Source organism: Sarcophilus harrisii, chromosome 3, assembly GCF_902635505.1.
Source record: "Sarcophilus harrisii chromosome 3, mSarHar1.11, whole genome shotgun sequence".
NCBI lineage: Eukaryota > Metazoa > Chordata > Mammalia > Dasyuromorphia > Dasyuridae > Sarcophilus > Sarcophilus harrisii.
In genome coordinates this window covers 30,893,256-30,907,933 of record NC_045428.1, presented here as the reverse complement: position 1 = coordinate 30,907,933, position 14,678 = coordinate 30,893,256, and the positions used below count along the sequence as shown (strand labels likewise).

The window sequence follows — 14,678 nt, the reverse complement described above, 5'->3', positions numbered from 1 at the left end:
CCTAGAGTCAAGAAGACTCATTTTCATGAATTCAAATTTACCTCATCCCGGACAAGTCACTAAATCCCATGTGCCTCATTTTTCCTCATCTGTAAAATGAATTGGAGAAGGAAATTGCAAACTACTATCTACCAAGAAAATCTCAAATGGGGTTACAAAGAATTGGACACAGCAGAACAACTATAATAACATCATTTCTTAAAAATAAAAATGAAATAAAATTGTGACAAAAGCAATTTTTCTAAAAATCGTAGCAAAATTAGCTATTCAGATTTCTGAGTACTTCTTGTACTTCTGTAAGGGATTTGTCTGTTTGAATTACTCTCAGAGAACCTCATCATCCAGGTCACATATTCACATTTGACCCCAGAATTATTCTAATGGGGAGAGAAGGAAGATATTTCTGGATATATTGTTCATTGCTTTCCTTCATATACTCTATGTATTGGCCAGATGGTTCCTATGTACAATATTTCTTTTCCTTTCCTTTTTCTAATAATGCTGCTGCACAGGCTTCTTTTTGCCTGGAATGTACTCCCTTCCCTCCCCATCTCTGCTCCCTTCAAAGCATATGCCCATTTGCCATCTCCAATGCAAGGCCAGTTCTCTGACTCAAATGCTCCAACCTGTTTCACCTTGTGTTTACTCTGTGACTCATTTTAATATATGTGTATATCTCCTGTGAGTAGAATGCAAATTCCTTGAAGACAGAAGCATCTTCGTCTCCTCAGAATCTTACTGAGTGCCCAATACACACGGGGCACTTAATAGAAGAGTGTTGAATAAATGAAAGCAGACATTAGTTGGGATGGCTTAGAATGTTTAAGATGCCTTGAATCTTGGAAGTCAAGGATGGTTTTTCTTTTGTCTTTGGGTCTGGCACATAATAGGCCTTTAGTAAATGCTGGCTGAGTTGGATTGAATTAGACTGGAAGAAAGTCTCCCAGATTTAAGTTCTGGCTCTTTTTTTGAAGTTTCATGGTTAGCAGATTTTAGATTTCCAACTCGAGCATTTAAAGACTACTTGAGAGTTCAACTTAGGTTAAGTAACTCAACCCTTGTCACCTTGATCTCTCAGCCTTCTAAGTTGTGACATTTTTCTAAAGGGCAGCAACTCCTGTTTGGAACTGAGAAGAAACCAATGCACTAGAGAAAGACAGAGACCTTTTATCTAATGTTGATGTGTCACTCATCTGTTCTTTTCCTTCCTGCTTTTGGTGTACCTTATTAAAAATAACATTGGACAAGGAATCCAAAGACTTCTGTCTTTGTGATGACTCTTTTAACAGTGTACTGCAATAACTTTAACTCTCTGGGCCAGTTTTCTGATCTGTCAGGTAGGAGTAGGATATGGTAAGAATCAAATGAGATAAAATTCCTGGAAGGGCTTCAAAAAGCTGTCCAATGCTAAAATAATAATGATTAATAGAGGAGGAACATGGTGTATTTCCAGCACCTGGCACCTTACTTGGCACATAGAACATGCTTATTGCAGGATTGTTGATTGACCCCCAAAATACTGCCATATACTCTGAGACAAATACAGTAGCAGAGACAATACTCCAAAACCTACAGTGGAAAGAATACTGATCCTGGGATCAGATGGACTTAAATCTCACTTCTGATAACTTCCTGGGTCATCTTGAGCCAGTCAGTTAACTTCCCTGAAACTCAGTTTATTCATCTGTAAAAATAAAAGTATTCCTATCCCACTCTCTAGGAGATCTTCGGCAAGTGATCTTCTTTCATCTATATCACAGAAGGACTAGCCAGACAACCTCCTGATCTACCTTCTCTATCTGGATCTATGGTTCCATGTTTTTAGAAATGGCTTTTTCCATTTTAAAAGCAATAGATTTCTGACAGCATTTCTGATTTGTGCAACATTATAGTTTTTACTTACATGTAGGATGCTAGATAGCATAGCATTCTATATGTGCTAGCATTCTGACCCAAATGATATGGGCTTATGCCCAGCATTAATGTGAAGTTGAAGGTCAAGTTCCTTCCACTTAGAGATAAATAAATTAATAAATAAATAAGACAAAAAAGGAAAGCCTGTTCTGAAGAATGGTGTTTAAAGCTGTGTAAAATTAACATTTTCATTATTAATGGAAAAATGAGGGAGGAAAATCGGCTTCCCACATTTCTGGAAGCCTTTCATTGGCACCAGCTGTGGTTAAGAGAATTCTTTCTCCTCCAAAGCCTATTGTGCAGGTGAGTGGCGTATTTTATAATGAGTTCTAGGCCACCTGCCTTTAATATCAAGATGGATATTTCGTCTTTTTTGTCCTCAGCGGATGTGCCTAAGATCTTCCCATTTGGTGCATCTCTGTACCTCATAAAAATGAGCAGAAGATGTTGTTTGGCTACGGGTGATTATTTTTAAGATGTTTTCTAAAATGTGTTTCTGAAAATATTTCTTGAGAATAATAATAATAATAATATTGAAACATATACTGCCCTAGGTAAAGTAATAAGCCAGCAAAAGCTATAGCCAGAGATTTGCCTCAAATGTGATTACCTATGAAGAATAAAGCAGTAGCCCAAAGTGGATTGTGGCAGTGACTTAAATGATCGAACTGTCTTAGATTGTTTTTCATAACTCTTCCTCTCCCCCTCACCCCCAATTCCCTCTAGGAACATTCCAGGGATCCGATGGATTCAAGGAGTCTGGAGAATGCTGGGAACAGGACCTGCCACGATCAGATGGTCCCGAAGATGAACGTGAGCAAAAAGATCGTGATGTTGGCCAGCCCGCTCCACGCTCTGGACATGCCCCAGGAGGTGAAGAAAAGCTGCCCCGAGAAGCAGGGGGAGATGGGGAACGAGAGGGTCAAGATGACCAAGGCGCTGAAGGAGAAGCAGAGCGGCGAGCTGGACAGAGCCGGCCTTAAGAGAAGGACGGAGAGCGAGGAGAAGCCCCCCGCCCTGAAGCGGGAGCCCCGGGCCACCGAGCTGGAGAGCCAGCTGATCGCTGTGCCTCTGCCCCACATCCCCCTCAAGAACATCATGGACGTGGAGATGAAGCTGGTCTACATCGACGAGGAAGACGTCACGTACGAGTTCGTGGAGGCGCTGGTGTCCACCGCGGCGCCGGCCCCCTGTCCGGCGGCTGACATCGCGGACTCTCTGAACGCGCCCCACTTGGCCTTTCTGCCCCAGATCGACAAGTGGCTCCAGGTGGCCCTCAAGGATGCCAGCACCTGCTACAGGCAGAAGAAGTACGCCATGGCGGCGGGGCAGTTCAGAACGGCCCTGGAGGTAGGAAATTACGGAGCCGCAGGGGGTGGGAGGGTGGAGTCTGACGTGGGGAAGGAGGAGATGGTGATGGCCCAGCGTGGGGCTCAGGGCACGAATGAACCCAGATAAACCTGGGGGGCTGCCTTCGCTGGAGGGACACCGCCTGTACAGTCAATCATGTCCACCTGCAAATTGCCAGATAGGGGAATTCACGAGAGGGAGGCTGGCACCCTAAAGCCTCAGGTTTGTGTCCTCCCTCTGATCCATGCTGACTGCGGGGCAAATTAATTAATCTTTGGGGCCCAATCGCAGCTCTCTCAATTATATGGTTACTGTTCTTGGAGCTGGGAAGTCCCGAGTTTGAATCTTGCTTCAGATACCCTGTGGAAGGTACAAAACTGTTCTAAGCCTCTTCATCTGTAGAAGGAGGAAGTTGGACCTGAAGATTTCTCAGGTTCCTTAGGGCTCTAAATCTGTGGTCCAGTGGAGGGTGTTTGGAGAACAACCCAATAACACCTGTTATTTATGTTGTTCTTTAAGATGCAAGTTGTGGTGGACAGAATGTAGTCTCTAGTCAGGAAGATGTGGCTTCCAATATCCTCTCACACTCACTGGACAGGTGACTTTGGACACGTTTGCTTCCCTTCTCAGTGCCTCAGGCAAGCCTCAGAGAGTCTCAGATACATAAAAAGTGTCCTATTGACAGAGGAAGTGTCCTCATTGGAGAATTCCACATATCAGTGAAATCATAAGTTTATTCTATACACACACGCACATATGTGCATATCTATATGTATGGGAATATGCATATATATAAATACATGAATATAGGCATTCCTATTTCTATGTGCATGCACAATGAACATATATGCAGTATCATATCCCAGGTCTGTTCTTTGCATTAATGTTGCAAAACACTTCATATACATTTTCTCATATAAGTATAAATACATACATGCAGTATATACATATGTATAATGTGTGCATTGTGATATATGTACATTGTAAATATACATGTATGTATAATATGTGTATAGTAGGTATACTATACATATATACATGTACATACAGTTTGTATAATATATGTACATGTTTATAAAGCACTTTGCAAACCTTGGAGAAAGATATATACTCATACATACATGCATATATTTATAATATAACTGACATACATATATGTTTGAAGCACTATATGTGTATTTACACACAATTATTCCTATATGTGAAAAAATTTAATTAAATGTTTTGCAAATTTCTAAGCAGAGGAAAGTTTGAACATTATACATATATGTGTGTATATTTTCATGCAAATATGTATACACAAATATATACATGTACATATATCTTGGTGTGAATGTTTGTATATTTATATATATATATATATATATATATATATTCTTGTTGCTCTCCAAAGCTTTTCCCATACACACCTTTTTTTTTTTTTTTTTTTTTTTTAAGATTTTCCATCTTACCTGGTTAAAAATGCAGGGGACTGATCATAGACTTCATTTACTATTAAATAACATGGGAGCTTTGCTCCATTTCAGTACCAGACTGATTTGTTCCTCTCTAAACCACCTGATAGTCCCACATTCCCAGAGACTCCTCATACCGATGTCAAGCATAGTGTGGACACATCATCAATTTAGCCCATTGCAGTTTACAGCTGGCTCAAGAGATCTGCCAGTCTTAGCAGCTCCAACTCCATCAGCTGAAACTATAAATGTGTACCACCATGACTAGCCCACAAGCCCTTCCACAACAAGAATGGCAGATCCCTGAGGTATCTGTGAAAATAATATGTTAACCCTACAAGTTGTGGGGAGCTTAAGAAGAGAAGAGGTTTGTGATAGGTGATTGGGATAGATAATAATGGAGGGAAGAGAGAAAAACACACTTTGCTTAGAAATAGCAAATGGACTCTGCCACATTTTGTGACTTCCTCGGGCTCTACTCAGCTGCACATGAGTGAGAGGTAAGGAGATGAATGATGGAAATTATCCAAGTGGATTTGGACAAGATGTGATTGATGACCGAATAAGAAAACAGGGTAGTCAAGAGTAGAGCACAGTCTAGAACTGAATTAGTTCACCCCTGAGTCAAGACCAGGAAAGCAAGAGGCTGATGACCTGATAAATTACTGTCTCAGTGAGAATGAGTCACAGTGAGGATGAAAAATAGGATTGGGATGGTGAGACATGAGAAGAGTTTGGATGATAAAAGTATGATCAAGTAAAGGGATTTCAGAGTTCTGGAACATGGAAATAGGAGGCTTGTGGGCAACCAGGCAGGGTAGGTTTCAGGCTATTCCCATGCTTGTATGCAGCTGACTTTCATAGAGGATACCTGACTGCAGAACTCCATACAGCTGTGCTTTATATATGTGCTCTCCGCTAACCCCCACAATGGCACTTAGAGGAGGGTACTACAGCATGAAGGTCTTCATCTCACCTATGATGAAATAGGTGACTTGCTCAGGATCACACAAATGAGGGCCAGAGGTCAAATTCGACCTTTGTTCTCTTACTCCAAAAAAGGCAAAAAGACAGATCTGTTAAGGGAGAGAAAATGTTCATGATAACTCAAATCACAGTAAGAATTTCATGAGGAATTAGGCTTCTGCTGTGTTATTCCAAGATCAGGAAAAGCCACAAACGACCCAGGTTTTTAAGCTCTTCTTATAGGATTTATGTCTGGTTTTATTCCACCAAGTGAATAAATTAGAATTCTGATTGGAATCCTAGAAGTATACTAAATCACTTTCATGAATGCAGAATGAATCTGCCTAAACTTCCAGTCCTTAGAATGCCAGGGAAGAAACTGGGCTCTCGAGACCAAAATGGTACAGCTTGTGAGCGGAAGAAGAACTAGGACCTCAGAACCTAGGTTTCCCACTGGGACTCTTTTTATTATCCCTCTACAAGGACATCCAAAATCTTGGAAAATGAGTCACATTCCCCAAATGTCATTGACCAAGAGTGTGACAGTGAAAACATCCACCCTGCCAGTAAATGACTCAAAAAGAATGATCAGAAAATGGATATCTTGGCCCCTTTGGTAATCAGGTTGGTGAAACCTGTGGGCACCTTCTCGGGATCATGTTTTTTTTAATGCATAAAATAAGATCACAAAGGAAATAAGTTATGTTGCCATATAATTCTAAAAATATATTTTAAATAAAAGGTCATAGACTCCAAGTTAAATACCCTTAACAGATGATATTCTCTACAGGTCTATATTTTATCAGATGTTCCCTAAAACAATGCTGATCTCAGTCCATCTATAGTTGCCCATCCTGTGTGACTTAATTTTTCACCATACTCTTCTTTTTCTATGAAATTCAGATAGACTCAATTCTATGACAAGCCACTATCTTGCTATTCTTTCATATCCCATGTTCTAGCAACTGTTGCACAGTGGATAGAATAACTGCTATTGTAATTGAAGAAAAGCATTAAGATAAAAGCTTATCCTCTGTGATCTCATGGAAGCATCCTTAAAGCCATTCTAGAACCAGATAGGAAGGAAGAATGTTAGTCCTTTAATATAATTCTCTTATGATTTTTATATCTTCTGGTAGATTGCATATCTCTTCTATTCCATGAGCTTGGATATTATGAGAATTTGGTATAATGGCACCTTTTTAAAATATTAATTTTAACAGGTTGATGTTTTGTTCAGATGCTTTTAGACAGTAGCTTGTTCTGTAACAGTTGCCTAATTTAACTATGGTTTGTTGAATGGGTTCTCTAAGACATCTTGAGGTATGTATTTGTTGCATAAAGATTTGTCTTTAGTTAGTCCCTGAAAGACAGTGAGCTTCTGACATTTAATTCTAGCCACTATGTCATGTCATGCTAGCTATACAGTAGGTTCTAGGTTTTTGCTGTCTCCACTTATGGGTTGTATTGTTCCATTTCTCTCATTACATGAACTACCAGTGATCACAAGACTCAGGCTTAGTAATAACAATCTTTTTTTGTAATTACTGGTAACAATAGTCTGATTTCAAATGGGCATTATAACCTACTTTATTTCCACAAGCAAATTACTTGACTAAGCAATTTTTGATGCTTCTTTTTCAACATGTTGTACTTTACATGGATATTGCTTGTAGAAGGTTTTTTGAATCTTAACCATTTCATAGGCTACATCTATAAGTAATTCAATTTCAACTGCTTGATAAAATGATGTCTGCTTGCTCCAGAAGTTTTTCTTGAAGGGTTTTGTTTTGTTGAGTGTGTGCTCCAAAATGGCTTATCAATCCTTTGCTCCTTTTTTGGAAAGGGGATGTTAATCTAGCTACCTTAGGATCATGATTCCAACTTTTTCACTAGTATTATCCAAGTTTTTGAAATAATACTTTCTAAATCTATTTGATCCATTTTTCATTTTCAGAAGTGTACATTGATTATTATTGTTTAAGTATTAATTGCTTTAAATATATCCATGTAGCTCAACCTAGATTTCAGAATGCCAGCTCATATTCAGCCTCAGATTTCTTGATAACTTGCCTAGAAGAGACCAGTATTTGTAGGTATCACTGCTAGTGCCTCAATTTGACCTCTAGATTCAACATTGAGCCTTTTGTATTTTTGCCTTTCTTTGGAGAACATGAGGAAGTTCACACATTGGGTTAAAGTGACATTTTTATGTAAGAGAAAGATTCTATGAGATAAAGAAGCTTGTTCATGTATTTTTTCAGTGGAGCCATATAGTTTGCAGTCATTCATGTACATGGACATGAAATGATTAGTAAAGTATTTTGGCTTGACTTCCTCTCTTTTTGGAAGTCATATTTAATTTTATTTAGAACAGTTGATAATGCATTCAAGTCTAGTAAAATTATAATGGGCTTGTCCTAGCTCCCTAAAATAACCCTATCCATTGTATGATTTGTTCTTAACATTATTGTATTGGTGTCACATTTAAAAAAAAACAGTTTTCCATGTGTACATCAACTACTCCAGTATTCTCACTTTGATCTTTTTTTAATATATTTATATTCCGAACTTAAATAACACATGAGGGAGGAATTGCGATAAAGGCATTGTGAGAATCTATATAGACAGAATATACATTATATTACTTTGGGGTACATTGGTCAATAAGTATTGTGTTGACAAATTGCTTTTTACACCATATGTATTTTTTGACACAAGTCTTAGCTTTCTAGTTTTTATAGGGTGTTTTTAAAAATGATAAAAATTGTGAATAATTTTGTTTTTTAATGAAGAATATAAATTCTTATCTGGCCTGCATTTGTAGGCCTTATTGGCATTCTCACCCCTTGGTCAAACAGAGGTGATACATTCTATAAAGAAAAAAAGATCAATTTTACATCTACAAGGAAGCTGGTGAGATGCATTGTTAGTAGTTCATGAACCAAACATACAGAGTTTGAGCCAATTGTGATCTTATATAGGCCTACCATTTTCCATTTTTTGCAAAATGGCAATCTCCCCTTCCTTGACATAACCATGTGGCTATATTAAGCCAACAACATGCAAGGTTTCTCTTTGTCATTTGATCCAGTTTGTGTTTCTATTACATTAGACCTCTTGTAACCTAACCTCATGGTTACAAAGAAAATTTCCTTCTTTGGGGATTGGCTCATGCCTCTGATTTATTTACTTCCCACATCTCTGTAGTAAAGTTTTTGATTAATGTTGAATCACTTATTTTGTTCTTTTGCAGGTTTGATTCTTCACATAACCTTAACCTTTTGACTTTGGCTTTGATTATTTTTGTTATTGTTGTTGTATTTTATTATTGTATGGTAACAGTGAGTATATTAAGGTCATTCATTGTTGGTCTTTAGAGTTCCAAGTATTGAAATAAGTGGTCCAATTGAGTTGACAGTCATATTAGGCTAAGAGAAATCTCTTTACAGATCTTTAGAGCAAAACCAGGATTCCTGAAGGAAAAAAATAAAGATTATCAATCCCCATGGGTTCAATGACTCATCTCTCTGCTGATGATTTTCATATCTTTTTATCTGGCCATAGCCTCTCTACTTGGGTGTTTCTACCCATTAGAGATCTTAAAATAAATATCATGTACTTATGTCCAACTCTTTCTGACCCCATTTGGGGTTTTTGTTGGCAAAAATACTTGGCCATTTCCTTTTCCATCTCATTTTACAGATGAGGAAATGAAGGCAAACAGAAAAAAGTGACTTGCCTAGGCTCACACACTTAGTTTCTAAGGCCACATTTCAACTCACTTTCCTGACTCCAAAACCAGTGTTCTATCAACTGTGCCATCTAGCTGCTGAATGTCTTCTAGACATCTTAAATTAACATGTTCAAAACTGAAGTTATCTTTCCCACCAAATGCTCCTCTCTTCCTGATTTCCCTATTACTACTTAGGAAACCACCATCATCGCAGTCAAAACAAACTCATAATCTGGATATCATTCTTGATTCCTTCCTCTCTCTTTCATCCCTCATATCCAATAAGCTGCGAAGAGTTGCTGATTCCACCTCTGCAACATCTCATCTCCTTCTCTCCTCACACCTGCACTATTAATATCATCCTATGGTTGGTCCCCCTTCCACAAGTCTTTCCCCATCCCAGTCCATCTTTCATTCAGCTGTCAAAATGACCTTCTGGAAGTACAGATCATCTTCCTATTTAGTAACACAATCGTAAAATCTTCTTTTTGTATTCAAAGTTCTTCATGACCTGCTCTCCTCACCTTTCAAGTCTTTTTACACCTTCCAACTTCCATACACTCACACACACATACACCCTTGATCTCAGAACTCTGCTACAGCTGCTGGTAAAATTTGGATGCTGACACTAATTACTGGTAATTAGCAAAGGTCATTACTTTAGGACTAAAACTTAGCTTGGACATCTGGCTTAGTTTTCATGGGAGCATCTAGGGAATCCACCCTTCTGACCTCACCTGGAATGTGTCTAATAAATCAAGCTTATGGACAGCTGAAACTCTTTTTTCAGCATTGTTCCTCCTTTTTCTCACATTTCTTCCAGAAGTCTGACGATGCCAGGATCTCATAAATGTAGTTACTAGAGATGGCTCATCCCTGCCTCCTTATCCTGTGTGCTTTTGTCCTCATCCTTCTATAAATGCTCCATTGATGGTCTATCCAGTGTGCTGGAGGCTGTATTCTTCATCTCTTTACATTTTGTGAATATAATTGGAGCATATGAGTGGTGATGGGTTATTTTTCTCCTTCCGTGCCCACTTACCTTTTCCAAGGTCATCTCCTAATTGTTTTTCAAGATAATTCCTCACGGATAGTACCTTGCTGACTTTGCCCACAGACTATGCATTTTCTTCAATGCCCTTTATTTAACTTTAATTCTTCCTAACTCTCTACATTCCTTTCTCTGTTCCCCAGCAGCCTTCTCACCCTAGAAGACCCCTCCAGCTCTATAGACCCTTCCTTGGATTTATTGGTTCTTTTTAGAACTTTCATTTTAAGGGAATGTCCAGGTCACTCACTTTTATCCTTTTATTCTCTATACTCCTGATTCTCTAGACTTCGTCTTCTACTGTGCCCTTCTCCTGTCCCTAACCTCCCAGATTTTCAACTTACTTTTATGTGCTGTCTTCCAGAAATTCTTTCTTTTTCCTCCTATTGGACTTGTATTTCTAGGGTTTAGCATAGTGCTTGCTACATAATAAGCGCTAATAAATGCTTGTTGACTTTACTAGAACATTTTATTCCTTGTATCACTATAATTTCACTAGAAAGTTATTATTGAAAAGATAAGAAAGATAAGCCTTTATTTTGGGGAGAAGATTCAGATCATTAGAAATGGTGTTTAGTTTCCCAAAAGCAACTCTTGCTGTCCTGATCATTTTTATATCTAGAATTCCTGAGGGAATGTACTGCATCCTTCCTATTCTATTGGCATTTTTAGGTCTTATTTAAATATCTTCAATAATTAGGACTGAGGAAGGTTCAAAAAAGTACATGGAATCATAGGTCTTGACCTAGGAAGGACCATCTTCCCCATAAGAAAACTGAAGCAAACAAAGTGTCATAAATTTGAACCCAGATCTTGATTCCAAATCCAATACTTTATCCTTGATCACACAGAAATTGACCTAAGGCAGAATTATACAATTGGAGAATTAGAAGCCAATGAGTCTTAATTCAAATGTAAAGTCCAGAGCTTGGGTTATGAAAGCAATGGATCAAAAAAAATTGCAGACCCGTGCTGAATGAGGCTTAGGATGAGGCTAACTTCATTCTACAGATCCCAGAGAATCAGGTGATTGTCACAGCATAGATAATGGAATACAAGAATTCATTCTTTGTTCCCTACATGCCATGATTGACAAGTAACCAAAGTACTGGAGGGGGGTTTAGAGGACTTGTACTTATTATCTACTACTACTTAGTACCTTTCCTCTGAGATTACCTTGTTGAATTGAATATGAGACTTATTTATGAAGTACAGAGATATAATCAGAGTAGGATGGTGTATAGTGCCCTTGTTCTGGAGCAAGAGGATTTGGATTCAAATCTCACTTTTTACCTACCTCTATAACTTAAAGCAAAACACTTAGTCTCCCCACCTCAGTTTCCTCATTTATAAAATAAAGGTGTTTGGACTAAAATATATGGCTTCTGAAGCTGCTCATAGCTCTAGATCTATAATCCTATGGACAGGGCTTACCTGTCATTTTTTCATTTATTTCTTTTCTTTAATTATTCACTCTCCAGTATATGGATAATCTCAAGATCAGCATGGCTATTTTTAATGAGATCCATTCCCAAGAGATTGGCTTACAAATGAAAGATATTTATTTAAATCTTGTAAAGACTTAAAGGAATCTGCCTCACTTGGGAGAGTACCTATCTCTGTGAAGGAAATTCCAGTACTTGGAGAGCCTCAAGGAAGTTGTTCTTTTATTCCTTGGGCTTTTACACTTGCAGTTTTCTCATGCTCATTAAAAAAGCAAATGATTCATCTTAATAACCACTTTGTTGCTTAGACGAAAAAATAAAACAGGGCCAGACACTTTACCAGTAGTTAGAACTAAAAGAATTCAAACTTCTCTTCATTTCTCAAGGAAACTTTCTATGAGAGAGTCATGTACCTCATACACACACGTACACACACACACACACACACACACACAAAAGAATGATTGATTTGCCAAAGACCTAGTGGATAAGTTTCATAAGCAGGAAATTTTCCATATTCCACAGATGGCTATTATTTTGTTTGATGCAAACTGTAAAGTAAATGTTGGTATCACTTTTATTTTTTTTAATTTAACAGTATTTTATTTTTCTAATTACATGTAAAGACAATTTTCAACATTTGTTTTTTGAAAGATTTTGAGTTCCAAATTTTTCTCTCTCCCCAACATGGCAAACAATCTGATACATATTATGCATGTCCAATCATGTAAAACATATTTCCAAATTAGTCATGTTGTAAAAGAAGAAACAGAACAAAAATATGCACAAAAAATAAAGTGAAATAGTATGATTTGATTTGTATTCAGAATGCATCATTTTTTTCCTCTGGATGTGAATAGCATTTTCCATCATAAGTCTTTTGGAATTGTCACGGATCATTGTATTGCTGAAAGAGCGAAGTCAGTCAGAGTTGATTAATCATTACAAGGTTTTACTATTACAGAGTAACAGAGATACAGAATTCTCCTAATTCTGCTCACTTCACTTTGCATGTTCATTTAAGTCTCTCCAGGTTTTTCTGAAATTCACCTTTTCAGCATTTCTTATAGCATAAGAATATTCCATTACATTCATAAATGGGTAGCCATTCAGTTTTCAATTATTTTCCTGTTGGTGTCACGTTTAAATGAAGTTTTTGTCTGGAGATTAATTCATTGCCCAGCCAAGAGATCATTATATACTTCAACAACAATACTATATGATGACCAGTTCTGATGGACCTGGCCATCCTCAGCAATGAGATCAACCAAATCATTTCCAATGGAGCAGTAATGAACTGAACCAGCTATAACCAGCGAAAGAACTCTGGGAGATGACTGAGAACCATTACATGGAATTCCCAATCCCCATATTTATACCCACCTGCATTTTTGATTTCCTTCACAAGCTAATTGTACAATATTTCAGAGTCTGATTCTATTTGTACAGCAAAATAACGGTTTGGTCATGTATACTTATTGTGTATCTAATTTATATTTTAATATATTTAACATCTACTGGTCATCCTGCCATCTGGGGGAGGGGGTGGGGAAAAGAGGGGAAAAATTGGAACAAGAGGTTTGGCAATTGTCAATGCTGTAAAGTTACCCATACATATAACCTGTAAATAAAAGGCTATTAAATAAAAAAAAATTCATTGCCCAGACATTGATTTCTTATATATTAACTTCCTGTTCAATGACCAACTTATCTATGGCATATTGAAGGAACAATCCTAGAGAATCAGCTCTTATGAAGAAATTAAAACCATTTTTTAATCATATGAAAAAATGCTCTAAATCACTATTGATCAAAGAAATGCAAATTAAAACAACTCTCAGATACCACTACACACCTCTCAGATTGGCTAAGATAACAAGAAAAGACCATGACGAATGTTGGAGGGGATGTGGGAAAACTGGGACACTAATACATTGTTGTTGGAGTGGTGAACTAATCCAACCATTCTGGAGAGCAATTTAGAACTATGCTCAAAAGGCAATCAAACTGTGCATATCCTTTGATCCAGCAGTGTCTCCACTAGGCCTATATTCCAAAGGATTATATAAAAAGGGAAAGGGACCCACATGTGCCAAAATGTTTGTGGCAGCCCTTTTTGTAGTGTCAAGAAACTGGAAACTGAATGGATGCCCATCAGTTGGAGGATGGCTGAGTAAGTTATGGTATATGAATGTTAGGGAATATTATTATTCTGTAAGAAAAGATCAGCAGGATGATTTCAGAGAGGCCTGGAGAAACTTACACTAACTGATGCTGAGTGAAATGAGCAGAACTAGGATCATTGTACATGTAATGATCAATTCTGATGGATGTGGCTCTTTTTTACCCCTATCTATCTATCTATTTATTTTTATCATCTCTGGATTGAGAGCTCCAGAAGCTGCTGCTTCTTTCTTTTTTTTTTATTATAGCTTTTTATTTACAAGATATATGCATGGGTAATTTTTCAGCATTGACAGTTGCTAAACCTTTTGTTCCAATTTTTCCCCTCCCTCCCCCAGATGGCAGGTTGACCAATACGTGTTAAATATGTTAATGCGTATGTTAAATACAATATATGTATACTTGTCTATACAGTTATTTTGCTGTACAAGAAGAATCGAACTTTGAAATAGTGTGCAATTAGCCTGTGAAGGAAATCAAAAATGCAGGCGGACGAAAATAGAGGGATTGGGAATTCTATGTAATGGTTCTTAGTCATCTCCCAGAGTTCTTTCACTGGGCATAGCTGGTTCAATTCATTA

At 37.7% G+C, this 14,678-nt stretch overlaps 1 protein-coding gene across 5 annotated transcripts in view; it reads left to right on the top strand.

Moving 5' to 3' along the window:
- SPATA16 (spermatogenesis associated 16) overlaps positions 1 to 14,678 on the top strand; it is a 261,200-nt gene that overhangs the window by 14,786 nt on the left and 231,736 nt on the right. For 4 of the 5 annotated variants that reach the window (XR_004232757.1, XM_031957676.1, XM_031957673.1 and 1 more), the window contains exon 2: positions 2,641 to 3,264. Coding sequence is in view for 4 of the 5 variants with exons in the window: in XM_031957676.1 (XP_031813536.1) it covers positions 2,659 to 3,264 (606 nt within the window). In the remaining variant the exon portion in view is untranslated. Of the gene's footprint in view, positions 1 to 2,640; positions 3,265 to 14,678 lie in introns of those variants that run through there. The other variant, XM_031957674.1, reaches the window with a different exon arrangement.